The sequence below is a fragment of the Eschscholzia californica genome, unplaced genomic scaffold, assembly GCF_041429995.1.
Source record: "Eschscholzia californica isolate CP2 unplaced genomic scaffold, dmEscCali1.0.p SCAF_4, whole genome shotgun sequence".
Taxonomy (NCBI): domain Eukaryota; kingdom Viridiplantae; phylum Streptophyta; class Magnoliopsida; order Ranunculales; family Papaveraceae; genus Eschscholzia; species Eschscholzia californica.
The window spans coordinates 24,709,231-24,723,294 of record NW_028238461.1 but is presented as its reverse complement, the minus strand read 5'-3'; the positions used below and the strand labels follow the sequence as shown (position 1 = coordinate 24,723,294).

General features: G+C 37.8%; 1 protein-coding gene across 1 annotated transcript; it reads right to left on the bottom strand.

The window, feature by feature from the left end:
- Positions 1–3,736: 3,736 nt before the first annotated feature.
- LOC147543821 (uncharacterized) lies at positions 3,737–5,161 on the bottom strand. Its single transcript, XM_086635519.1, has one exon. The coding sequence runs from the start codon at positions 5,159–5,161 to the stop codon at positions 3,737–3,739; it is 1,425 nt and encodes a 474-aa protein (XP_086491645.1).
- Between the last annotated feature and the right edge of the window lie 8,903 nt (positions 5,162–14,064).

Sequence of the window (14,064 nt, the reverse complement as noted above, 5' to 3'; positions counted from 1 at the left end):
TGAACAGGACTGACCCAAGTGCTATCTGAAATAGGGTAAATAATACCCGCATCTAGTAATTTCAGGACTTCAGATCTCACAACTTCCTTCATATGAGGGTTAAGTCGACGTTGCATCTCTCTCGATGGTTTAGCATCTTCTTCTAAGTAAATGTGGTGCATGCAAACTAACGGACTTATACCCTTGAGATCGGCTATAGACCATCCTAGTGCCTCTTTGTGTTCTCTTAGGACATCTAACAATCGACCCTCTTGTTCTTTCTCTAGCTCGGATGCAATAATAACAGGTAGGGTTTCTGAAGGTCCTAAAAACGAATATTTCATGTTCTCAGGTAAAGGTTTCAACTCTAAGGATGGTGGTTTCTCAATAGGCTGAGACGACTCTGAGACAGAGGGTGATTTGGACTCATCACTTGCCGATGGTTGAGTTGTCTCTAAAGTTGATGCCATACTTGGTTCAGAGATTGTGAGGGATTCAGTTTTAGTTCATTGCGTCTGGTTGTGGGAGAAAAGAAAGAGAGATAGAAAACCCCAAAATTTTCCAAGTAAACCATTAAATCTAAACTTTTTATGATTTTATTTCGTTGTTTTTGATTTGATGATGTGTGTTGTTATGATATTCATGATTTTTGTTTAATTTAGTTTTAGTTAGTAATTTTAATGTTTAAAAATCATAATACGGTCGCACCAGACCGTAGGGTTTCAATTATTTATTACTGTGCATATTTTCGGTCGCACCAGACCGGTTTTTTGACATCATACGGCTCGTGGCCACCTTAAATATGCACAGTAGCTACTGTGCAAAATTACGGTGGGCACGAGCCGTAGGATGGCAAAAAAACGGTTCGTGCCAACCGTAAATATGCACAGTAGCTACTGTGTATATTTACGGTGGCCACGAGCCGAATTTGTGACATTTTACGGTTCGAGCCCACCGTAAATATGCACAGTAGCTACTGTGCATATTTACGGTGGGCTCGAACCGTTTTTTTGCCAGTTCACGGCTCGTGCCCACCGTAATTTCGCCAGTAGGTCAAATCTTGGTGACTTTATTTATGCTTTCTAATGCCATTTTTTCCAAGTTGTTTGACTTTATTTATATATCCTATTTTACCTTTAGTCATGTCTGAACGTTCGCACAAACTGTAAGTGCGAGAAAGAGGAAGGAGGATGCTAGGAAGCAGATTGTCGACGGTTCGACGAGTGAAGCAGGTGCGGATCCTTTTCCAGGAGGGCCGACGGACCGAAGCGTTCTCAAGAACTAGGAGAACCATATTGCATACCAGATTTGGAATGGCAAGGTACATGTATGTTTTTTTATTTTTCGCACTTATCAATGTTTAATATAATGATATATTGTTAACTTTCAATAAACGTAACTTTTATGTTTGTTTACGTAGGATCGTTCTGTTTTGAAACTACATAATCACGCAAGTGGTGTGCTAGTGGGGGCCCTTGAAAGTAAAAGTATACGAGATTCAAAGAAGGAACATGTTTGGGACCTAGAACTCGAGTGTAAAGTAGTTCGTGAGAAGGTGCAAGCATCAGGACTTCTGCAAATCGCAAAGTACTCTTACCAGAAACTTGTCAGGGTTCTTATCACGGCTTTCACGGAGAGGTGGCATGAAGATACTAACACCTTTCACATGCCATTTGGAGAAATGACGATCACACTAGATGATGTGCATCGTATTACAGGACTTCAGATTACAGGTCACTCGGTTCCTCTTGATAATGATCATGTAAATGAATGCGCACTTCTGGTGAAAGGTTTAGGGGTGACACCTGAGGCTGCAGAAGCAGAATTGAAGGTGACTAAGTGCAAGAGTGTCTGAATGTTGTGGTTGAAGGAAATCTGTTCGGGTAGCTTAGACAAAGATGACACACGGAAGAAAGACTTTTGCGTCTGAGGGTACCTTCTCCATCTTATGGGCTCGACTCTTTTCTGTGACAAGAGTGGTTCGAAGGTGCCTGTTTGCTACCTTACATATTTGATGGACTTGACGAAGGCCCCTAAATATTCGTGGGGCACGGCTGTGCTTTCTTACCTTTATAGGCAGCTCGGTCATGCTTCCACTAAGGGTGGACAAATGGCGGGTTATCTGCCCCTCCTCCAGGTATTTCTCACATTATTATAAGTTGATTAATTTAGGAGTCTATCTTCTTGGTAGTAATAATTGTTTTCTTGTTTAGGCATGGATTGACGAGCACTTTAAACTTGGTCTGTCGGATTTGAAAAAGGAATTCGACATTAGCCCGGATTTGCCTCTGATGGGTAGATGGACGGAGCATGATGCACATGGAAATCTAGATGACAGACTGGTTAACCTCCGAGAGATGATCGACGATTTGGAGGAGCGAGAGGTAAAATTCTATATACTATGGTATTTTGCATGTTAATTTGACATTGAATGAGCATCTAGTATAATAATTGTGTTATTTAGGTTATTTGGGACCCATATAGACTCATGGGCATTGGTGAGTCATCTCCCCACTATACGTCTTCTACAGCGGTTGTATCGTATTTGATGATATTGCCGAGCCGTATCAACCCGAAAGGGTGTTGAGGCAATTTGGTGTGGTTCAACATATTCTGTCTGCGCCCATGAGAGCAACAAAGAAGAGAAGGAGTGAAGCAAAGGATTATGGAGAACATACATGATATTGGGATAACTGGAAACATCATATCCTCAACGAGAAAGACAGGTCGCAACGGGTTAGTTCGGCTTGGGAGGTCGATGATACATATGCTGAGTGGTTTAGTCGAATTTCACACCCGAAGGTCCAAAACCCAATCCATTGGAAGACGAACCAAGCACAAAGCTCACTCGGTTCGATTGCTCACTACGTAAGTACACATAAAGCATGTAATCTACTTTATTTAGTATTGATGGAAATACATGTTAACAGACTTGATTTTTTTTTCAGAGAGAGGGTATTCGGCATGCCCTTGCTGCACTAGATTTGTTTGAGGTGGATGCAGGAAAGGAGATTCTTCAGCAAGTATTGAGGGAGGAGCAACTTCCAGAGGCACCCCAGAGGGTTCAGGAAGAAAATACAAGGAAGAGGACAAAAACAAAGGCCGTGGGCAGGAGGAAGACCTAGAACGGCTTTAGATACTTTTGTATTTTGAGACCATGTCGGAAACTTTTGAATGATGTTGGATACTTTTATATTTTGAACGGCTTTAGATACTTTATCTTTTGATATGTTAAAACGGTTGTTTTTTTATATGGTTGAAATGTTATATTTTGATATGTGCCAAAAGAGAGAGAGAGATACAAAACTCCGATAGCACCAAGAACTCCGATAGAAAAGAGAGAGAGATACAAAAGAGAGAGAGAGATACAAAACTCCGATAGCACCAAAAACTCTGATAGAAAAGAGAGAGAGATACAAAACTCCGATAGCACCAAGAACGGTGCGAAAACACCGATAAATTGCACAGTACTTACTGTGCAATTATTCGGTGGGCTCGAGCCGTTTTTAGCACCATAAACGGCTCGAGCCCACCGAATAATTGCACAGTAGTACTGTGCAAATATTCGGTGGGCCCGAGCCGTTTTTAGCACCAAAAACGGTGCGGGCCCACCGAATATATGCACAGTACTTCCTATTTAAAAATATAAAACTTTACCTTGATCGAAAAACTTTACGTTTAAAAAATAGCTTTACGTTTTAAAAAAAACAACTTCAACTAACAGTTACTACTAAAAAAAAGAACTTCAACTAAGTTTTCATTCCATATCTATTGTTATTGCATTCGATGATGTGTCCCCTTCCTTCTTTATACTTGATGGAGTTTCTTCCAATTGCGGATTGAAATTATCGCCACTATCAATTTTATGTTCGCAAATAGTCAACCACCTTCTTGCATCTGAAGTAGCGTATCGAGACCATTGCCTAGCAATCGGAGGAAGTATAGTTTCGTTTTGTAGCTTAACATTAAGGAAATGACAGTTGTTTACATAACCAATGCATACCATTGTATGTGGTTGAGACAAACCTTCGGAAGATGGTGGTGGTGGACCGGTGATTAAAGGTAAAAATGTCGTTGAATCATATTTCGCCAAATGAATCAACATTATATTAAAATGAGTGGCAATTAAATAACTTGTCTCTCCGTGTGTATACCAAAACTCATCTTCAGCTGGTATATCAAAATTGTTGGTTGAAACCAACAATCGGTCATAAAAAGACCCAAACATGGCTTTGTATAACTCTGGACGTGTTTCGAGTTCATTAAGAACACCTTTTCGGATCTCAATCCAACCTACCTCCGACGGATACCCGAGACCAAGAGCGACGGCTCTAAAACCACAATGGCCGTCTCCTGGAACGTTTGTAATAGTACTGATAAACGGATAAATCACCTCAGGCATTAGACGTAAAAATGAATCACCACTACCGCAAGATCTCCTATTGGCTTTCCGTGCACTTTTAACCGATGGAACCGATGTTTCCGGAATACATTGTGCATACTCCCAACGAGAAGGATCTCTCTTAGTAGATATGGCTGCTTCCTTCTCTTTTCTGTTCCTTGGTTTCTTCGGGGATCCTCGGGTTTTCAATTTTGCCAAAAGTTCTGTCATGGATGTCATTGAAGAACAAACAATACTCCTCAACATTTCTAATATGGCTTTTCTCTCAGGACCGGTCAACATATCCCACATGGAGTACAACAATCCTAATTCGTAAGAACTCTGAAGTTCGTTATATACCTCAGGAGTAGGAATAATTGAGAGTTTAGTCCATTGTGGATCAATGAGTGACAAAGATATCACCTCACCGCGTCTCATAATGATTTCCATCTCGTGAGCACAAGGGAGACCATACACAGACCACGTTGTGACGAAATCTTCAACAGCGCGATTATAATCCGCCTCGGTTTCCGCAAACATGATTAGTCGAAACATTGACATGAACTTTCGGAATGGTTTGTTTTTCAAGTGTGGTTTAACCTTTCCAACCACACACTTATCTATACGGAAAGTACATAATAAACGATCTGCATGTGGGAAGACTTCACCTATTGCATTGATTAATGCTTGTTCCCGATCAGTCAAAAATACCTTCGGCATAGAGTTAGGAGGAAATAATGTCCTCAAACGATTCAAAGCCCAAGTGTATAGATGTTCTGCCTCTCCATCCATAAAAACCATGGCCGCGGTGAATGATTTCATAGTCGAAGTCATCCCAACAATCTCAAGCAATGGTTTCCCGTATCGGTTTGTTTTGTATGTACAATCAAGCATTAACACCGTGTGGAAGCACTTCAGCAATTGGATAGATTTTGGGTGTGTCCAAATAAGTTAGTAATCTCCCCTGTTTCATTCTTCATTGAATGCCAATAAACATAATTGTGTTGCACTAACAACTTCATCAATTGTTGCATAGGAGTTCTACCTTCTTGTTGACTATGCCGGATTCGTATCCTTTCGTTGTATATGGTACGCATTGTCGAGGTATTATCGTTGAATTTTTTCTTTATTTGAGAAAGAATTTGTCGTGGTTTTGTACCACATACCACATTGATATAGTTCTTCAACAAAAGCTTTTTCTTCATTATTCAATCTATTGGCATGTGTATGCCCAATTAAGGTCACTGCAAGTTGATGATTATGGATCCCACACACAACTTCCACCTTCCACTTGTATCCGTCTATCGGTATTCCTTTTAACTTGAAGGGGCAATTGCATTTCTTAGTATTCGTTTTTCTCTTTTTGGTGGACGGTTCTTTTGTTTTAGGAATTATTTCTGCCTTAAGATGAGAACGATACTCTCCACTTCTTTCACATCGTAAATCCATCTTCGGTTTTTTACCACCTTTTCGCGCAATAGACTTACCAATCATAACAACCATCTTGTTTTTTATACCAATTTCTTTTGCCCATTTAACTAACTCGTCTCTCGTTTCAAACACTTGTTCAGTTTGAAAATACTCACTAACATCAATGCTGACAAAACCTTCATATGGTCTATTTTCTTCTTGATTTTCTTCTTTCTTATCAGGAACTTCAAGGTTGGGTTCTTCTTCTCCACATTCACGATTTCCAATTTTAAGACATCCAAATTCCGATGATGCTTCGTTTTCTTCGGCTGCATCATGCCACCTTTCTTGTGTATTAGGACCTCCAAAATCCCAAGTGTCTGTAGTAATTTGAGATGAAAGTTGAGAAGAAGCCACAACAGCAAAGCCCTATAGGGGAAAAAAGAATTTTAGTCAAAACGGCCCGAGACCACCGTTTTATGTAATATTTTCGGCCTGAGGCCGCCGAAAAAATGCACAGTAGCTACTGTGCAAAAAATCGGTGGGCACTTGGGCCATTGGTCCAAAAAGGGGACCAAAATGAAAATCCCACCCAAAGTTGCCTAAAAATGAAAGGGAGGTCCAATGTGTCAGTTTGAGGGTCAAAATTACGTAAAGGGCCCTTAGAAAATAAAGTATTTACTGTTCATGCCATCAAAAATTACAAAATTGCCATTGAAAATTACAAAATTGCCATCGAAATTTTTCGGGAAACGATTTTTTTTTTGAAAAATAATCTGACAACCCGTCCATCAGAATGTGTACTGTTTAGAAATTTACGGAACTGCCACCGAAAAATTCCCAGGAAACGAAAATTTTTTTCGGGAAATTATTTTATTTACTAGAAATTTTTTTCTGTACTAGACATTTTTGCTGGGTGGGAATTTGAAATTTCGTAAAAAAAATTAAAAATTTGGGCGGGAATTTGTAATTTCGCTTGAAAATTTCAAAACTTCGAAAAAAAGATTTTGTGACCGGGAAATTATTTTATTTACTGGAAATTTTTTTTCTGTACTAGACACTTTTGCTGGGCGGGAATTTGAAATTTCGTTTGAAAATTTTTTAAAATTTGAAATTTCAAAAAATTTTCAAAATTTCGAAAAAAAAATTTCATTTGAAAATTGGAATTTTTTGTGTACGGGAAATTATTTTATTTACCGAGAAGAGATGTTTGTTGGGCGGGAATTTGAAATTTCGTTTGAAAATTTCAAAATTTTGAAACTTTGAATTTTTCGTGTACTGGTAAATTATTTTATTTACCAGACATTTTTTTTTTCAGGGAAACGTCAGCATGTCGTCCAAGGGCAAGAGGGGAATAAAGAAAAAAAAAACTAACATTTGGACCTGCAACTAATTTTTGGGCAAGAGTGGATTTTTTTTGGGTTTACCCCCTGATTTTGGACTGTTGACTCAAAAATCCCCGAACCGAATTATTGCCATTTTTCGGCTCGAGCCCACCGAGTTTTTGCACAGTAGCTACTGTGCATAGTTTCGGCGGCCTCGAGCCGTAAAATGGCAGAAATTCAGTTGTACCAGACCGAAAATACCCTCTGTGTTCAACAACCAAAAAATTTTCATACAACCAACGAATATATCATATAACTTGAAAAAAAGTGTTAGGATATGTTCATCTACCTTTTGGGAGACTGAATCTTGTCCAGAAATTGATGATTTAGGATCCTTTGATATTTCTCCAAAACTTTTGAAACTTGGTTCATCCATGGTGGTTTAAGAGTTTAGAAAGGGATAGAGAAGTGGTTTAGGAGTGCAACAACAATGTGAGATTGTTGCACAACTCCGATGAACTTTTCCCGTTGATGATGGTCGCCGGTGATGTTGACAATTCCGGTGGAAGAAGAGGGAAGAAGAATAAAAGAGAGGAATTTCTAGGGATTTGGGTTTTAGGAAGTTTTATAATTAACAACTAAAATCCTAATGTGGGTGAAATACACCTTTAAATGGGGTTTTTTTCACCCATTCAAAGTGGGGGCCCTTTAACCACGCTAAGTCAAAGGTCTTTTACTAACTCAACGAAACCATGGGGAGGCCTTTTAACAAAAACGGGGAGGCCTTTTAAAATCTCCCTAGAATCAATATACATCCAATTTACGGCTTCAACCATAATCAAGTTTGAGAACTACCAAGGTATGGGATTTCAGCTTCTTCTTCATCCTTCATTGGTTATCTCTAAAAATACTACATGGAAGACCTTGTAAATCGTATAAATCATATTATTCATGTAATTTAAGAAAAGAATTATAAGATCTAATCTCTCCCTCTCTCTCCTAGACTTGAATTCATGTAATCGAGTAGGTGAATACTCAAAAATTGTTGAACTCATTAATGGTTTTAAAACCCTAATGTGAAATTGGGATTTATTCAACCCAAATCTGAAATTGCAAGTGATTTTGAAGATCACAAACCAAATTGAAGGATGGTGATGGTATCACTTGCATAACTTGAACTTCATTTTCTTTCTCTCGAACAAAATCCACAAATTTCATCAACTCTCTCTCCATGTCTCTGGCATGATTTTAAAGAACAGAAGAGAACATGTATCATTTACCCCAACAATGAAGATGATGAGACCAAGACTTCTAGAAGCACCTCTGAAAAGTCCAATTACTATATCACTCTCTAAAGGCACCTCAGGTTTTCCTACAACCAAATCAAACAGTTTAATTTGACTTTCTGAAGTGAAAACAATTGTTTTCTTTCCCATCAGAAAGTAATCTATAGATTAGATTTTAAGGAGTGCCTTTAAAAAACTAAGATATTGATTTGCTTTTTAAAGGGGTGCTTTTACGATTTCGTGAACCTGTCTTCCTCTCTTCCTCTGTACTTCATCTTCCCAAATCCCATCTTTCTCGTCTTCCCCCTTACGTGAAGGATATACCCATGTCAAAATCATGAATCTCATCTCGATGTCTTTTCTCATTTCTTGCTCTCTTTTATGCTGTTTAGATCGATCGCTCAATGAAGAACGAGACTGAGACATAAATGGGATTGGGGTTTTCTTCTTCATGAATTAATTAGGGTTCATAGAAACTAGGATTTCTAATTTCACATCTTGTTTGCTACAATTACTTGTGTTGCAGATAACCTAGGGTTCATAGGATCAATTATGTGAATACTTAAATCAATTATCTTGCAGGGATAGTCTAGTCCGTCATAGAGAAATTGGACTAGTCTGCTCTTTTCATAACCATGGTGTGGACACTGTAGTTCCAGTTCTTTAAATCTCTCAAGATATTTGTAGAGAGATTCTCCTTCTTGTTGCACAAAATTATTAAGACTTTGCCTTAAAGAGGTGGTTTTGTGCTTAGGAAAGAATTTTAGAAGGAATAAACTGGTTAATTCTTCCCATGTGGTGATGGAGTGAGGTTGTAAGGCATACAACCAAGATTTTGCTTTCTCTCATAAAGAGAAAGGGAACAACCTAAGCCTCACTATTTCATTAGACATATTGGGGAATCTTATAGTCCCACAGATTTCTTCAAAATCCCTAACATGGTGGTAGGGATTCTCGTTCTTAACTCCACGAAAGAGTGGGAGCATTTGGATAATGCTCGACTTTAACTCGAAGTGAGCCGTGGAGTGGGGGAACTCTATGCATGATGGTTGAGATGTTCTAGTAGGGTTCATGTAATCCCTGAGTGTCATAGGTGGATTTCCATCCCTGGCTTGGTTTAGATTTTCACCCATAGTGTCACTCAAAGAGAGATTGGCTAGAAGATTACTTAGATGGATTTCTCTACTGATGAAACGACCTCTCTTATCACGATATCTATCGGGCATAAACTAGAGCCCAATGACCAAGGATATTCTCAACAAATTTTTTTTTTTTTTTTTAAATCGAAAACCGAAGAATCACTACGAAGACCCTAGAGGAAAGCAAACACAATCAGTCTGACTCCACCAAGCAACCTAAACAAAATCTAGACGAAAGACAAGTTGGTCAGATTTACCTTAAAAATCTAGACAGCTCCTATTTCGTAACAAAGCTTGAACTATAATGTTTATGAGGGTTACTCCAACCAAGTACTACGATCAAACAACTCTTGGAGACGACCAACGATAAACGTTGTGATAGCCGTCCAACCTGGTAATGTTTCCTCTTCTCGAGGCGACCTTATAAAGAGTTGAGTGAACTTTCCCTTTAGGAATGTCCAAATAAAAATCGAGTCCCCGAATTGTTTCAAAGATCCTATGAGCTCGAAAACCTTAGGGGCTAATGTCTAAATCAGATTTTAGTTTTTAGGTGAGGTTTAGGATCGTGAATGTTCTTACCTATTTGGGCGAGAGAACGATGATGAAATCCGTCTCCTATCTTTCAATTGGGTTATTGCCCTTACTAGAATGCTTATACTAAACAATTCGATCAAAGCAATTAGGCACACAAAAACACACAATTACCCACTGACAGGGGCTTCGTGGGTGATTAGAGAAATTACCTCCCGTTCAAGACGGGCGATGACCCTTGCAGACGACCCGGGCCACTCTCCCGTGAGTGTTCGAACCCGAGGCTTCGTTTTGGTTTTCGGTTACAATTTATAAAGCCCTCCAATTTAGGGTCAAAACTTTAAAACCAAAATAAGAACTAGAAAGTCTAAAAGTCTCTCTCTCACCAAAAATAAAAAAAATACTAAAAATAAAATTGTAAATTTCTTTTCTTGAGCTCCTCTCCTTGTTGCGCCTTCTCCTTTGCTCCTTAGCGTTCTACACACCAAAAATGGAAAAGCAAGTCAAAGTGTCCAAAAATAAAAACTTACCAAAAATAAAACTTTCCAAATATAGAAATAAGATAAGACAAATTCAAACTTAGTCCCCGGCAGCGGCGCCAAAAACTTGATGGGCCTAGAAAGTTTCCTAAATAGGTCACCACCCGCAAGTATACGGGCGTCAAGTAATAGTTCCGGTTAGACCGGTTCGTTCCTCAGAGACTAAGTCAATCTATTCTGACTCCTATAACTAATTTGGATTTTCTTCAGATTTTGATTTTCTTGCAATTTCAAACAATAATACTAACAAAGACAAATAATAATGGTAAATGATTTTATGGGAGAAGTAGCCTAGGGTTCAGAATCCATTCTAATCATGCATAGACCTCGAATTAAATTTTATATCTTTTATGAATCAAAATACTAAATTCTTATCAACTCTAACTATTATCTATCAACTAGCAAGTATCCACAATTAAAGAACCTAACCTAAACATGGTGGATCAAGCTTCAAGAAGCATAGGTAATGAAAGACAAGTCACGATTCAATGATCGACTAACAACTAAGAAGTATAAATCATTAAAGGTGTCAATCTAAATATGATAAATCAACTCAAGAATATTAATCGATGAATAAATCATGAACAAAGTTTGAAAGAAATCAATACATGAAACATTTAATTTATCAAAATAATTGTGTAATATGCATAATTAGAACTTCATCAAAACCCTAGACTAAAGGAAAATTAGCTACTCATCACTAAAGAGATCATAATCATGGTGGGATAAATGAGAAATAATAACATTAAAGAAAGGAAAAGAATCGGAGAAGAAAACACATTTTTTCTCGCAAATTTCCCTCTGTGCAGCCAAACAGACCCTTAGGGAAAATAATTTTCTCGTCTTCCCGGAAACCATTTCCTGGTGAGAAAATTAGTTTCCTCGACTGGTTTTTCTCTCTCTCTACTGTTTTCTCCTTCTTTCTTCCTCTAAACCTTCTCTTTCTCTCTCTATAAACCAGAAATATACTCTCTCTTTCTCTCTCTAACCGAACAGTAAAGAAAGGAGAAAAAAAAAGATAATGAAATTTTCTTTGAGTTTGATAAAATTGATACAATCTCTCTCTCTACAGTATTTCTCTCTCTCTCTCTTAACTCTTTCTATCTAATCTTCTCTCTCTCACAATGAGAAGAATTAAAATATGAACAAGAAACAAAGACAAAAAAAAATTCAAACTCTCCCTCTCTCTAGCTCTCGGGTTTGATCGTTAATGGAGGCTCCTTCTCTCTCTCTAAACCTTTTTTTTCCTGTCTCTCTAGCCGTGGGAAGATGCCCTTACTGGTCCTCTCCATTTCTTTTTGTACTGTCAAACCCGAGATCTCTTCTTTCTTTCCTTCTCTGTCTCGGTTTTCCTTCTCTCTCTAAACAATCTTCCCTTCACTCCTCTCTTTCCTTCAAGAGTGGCCCTGAGCCAAAGCGAACAAAGCGTCGCTTCGGGCCACCGGCTTTTAGGGGCCACCAAAGACATTAATTTCTTTAAGAAGCATATAAGAAGCCTAACTCTCTAAGAAAATTATAAGGGCCACATTTAACAAATGTTAAGTTAAAAGGGCCACCAAATTTGATGATCTTTAAATGAATGGTGGGCCCAACAGTTTGTTTGACATGAAAAAAAATGTTTTTTGAAATTTGAACATCCAAATCATGAAATCCTAATATCATTTTCTTTCTTCAAGTCAAAGTGTCAAATCGGACCTGAGAACACCCTCTTCTTCTCCACTACGGGATGAGAGATCCATTGTCATCTACTCATCTCACCTAGTCCCCTTCTTGGATTCTTCAAAGTCATTGAGTTATTGCTTTATTTAAGATTGAACAAATCTTATTTTCTACTATTTATTTACTTTTTCTCTCTCCTTCCTATTATATATAAATATATGATCTTTATATGTTGTAGAGTTTATTAAATTAATCTAAACCTAAAAATCTATTTATTTACTCTCTCTCTCTTTCCTGTTATATATAATAACAAAATTGACAATATCTAGATGGTGTAGGGTTTATTAAGTTAACGAAAAACTATTGATGAAAACCTAATCTTTAATCCTAATTACTAGGAACTTTAGAAAAATTGGTGGAGACAAGTGATGATTCAAAAACAGCTCATGTGCCGAAAATATATTAGAACAAGACATTGAAAATTTTGAATTCCTTTTGAGCATGGTTATTTGGCATAATATATTGTTTGCGGTAAACTCTGTTAGTAAAACACTTCAAATTGAAGATATAAATATTGATGTGGCATTAAAGAAATTGAACGAGCTCATTCGTTTTCTTGAAGATTATAGAGAAGTGGGGTTTGAAGAAGCCACGTTTGAAGCTAAAGAGATTGCCATTAAGATGAGAGTTGAAGCAACATTTCGGAAAAAACGTATTATTCGAGGAAAGAAACAGTTTAACGAGAATGTGTGTGAAGATCCATCAATGTCGTCTGCAGAAGCATTTAGTTTATTATTTCATATACATATTAGATTATGCTCTTTGTTCATTTAAGCGCAGATTCGAGCAATTCCAGAAGTACAAAGAAATATTTGGTTTTCTGTTTGAGTTAAAAAAGTTAAACTCCCAAGATGATGGCGATTTGAGAGATTCATGTGTTCGGCTTGAAACCTTTTTAAGCATAATGAGTCATATGACATAGACGGACTAGACTTATTTTCTGAACTGAAAGTGTTGAAGCGTCTTTTACCAAATGAGATCAAAAGACCAATGGAAGTGCTAGATTTTTTGAAAGATAAGAAAGGTTGTTACCCGAACACATAGGTTTCTTATAGAATTATTTTGACTATACCAGTTACCGTTGCCTCTGCAGGAAGAAGTTTTTCTAAGTTGAAGTTGATTAAGTCTTATATTCGATCTACTATGTCGCAAGAAAGGTTAAACGGGTTAGCTATATTATCAATTGAGAAGGATATGTCTGACAGTCTTGATTGTTCGACGATTATTAGTGACTTTGCATCGAAAAATTTCAAAAGAACAAAATTTCAGTGATTGTAATCATCAGAAAAACTATTTTGTTTATAAATATGATGAAATTATTTTGCAGTACTAGCGGTTTTCATGTAATACATTTTACAATTCGATAGAAAGGGCCACATTTTCAAACCTCGCTTCGGGCCACCGAAAAGTCAGGGCCGACCCTGCTTTCCTTCTCGGTTAAACCACAATTCTCTTTCTTTCCTTTCCTGCTAATCTTTCCTTTTCTCCCACTCTATTAATCTCTCTTTCCTTCTCTATCTTTTATATCCATCCATGTTTCCTTTTTCGTTTTGAATAAGAGATAATGGAAGAAAGAGTTTCAGAAATTGGGCTTAATCACGTGAAGAATATCGGCTGGAAAAGAACTGTCAAACATGGATGATTCAGTGCTTCCCGGCGCTATTTAAAACCATGCAATGGGCATCCGGATAGAGCCACATGCACGCGAGCTAAATGGGTCGTTGGATCTCTCGGGAGCACCCAACAAATGATACG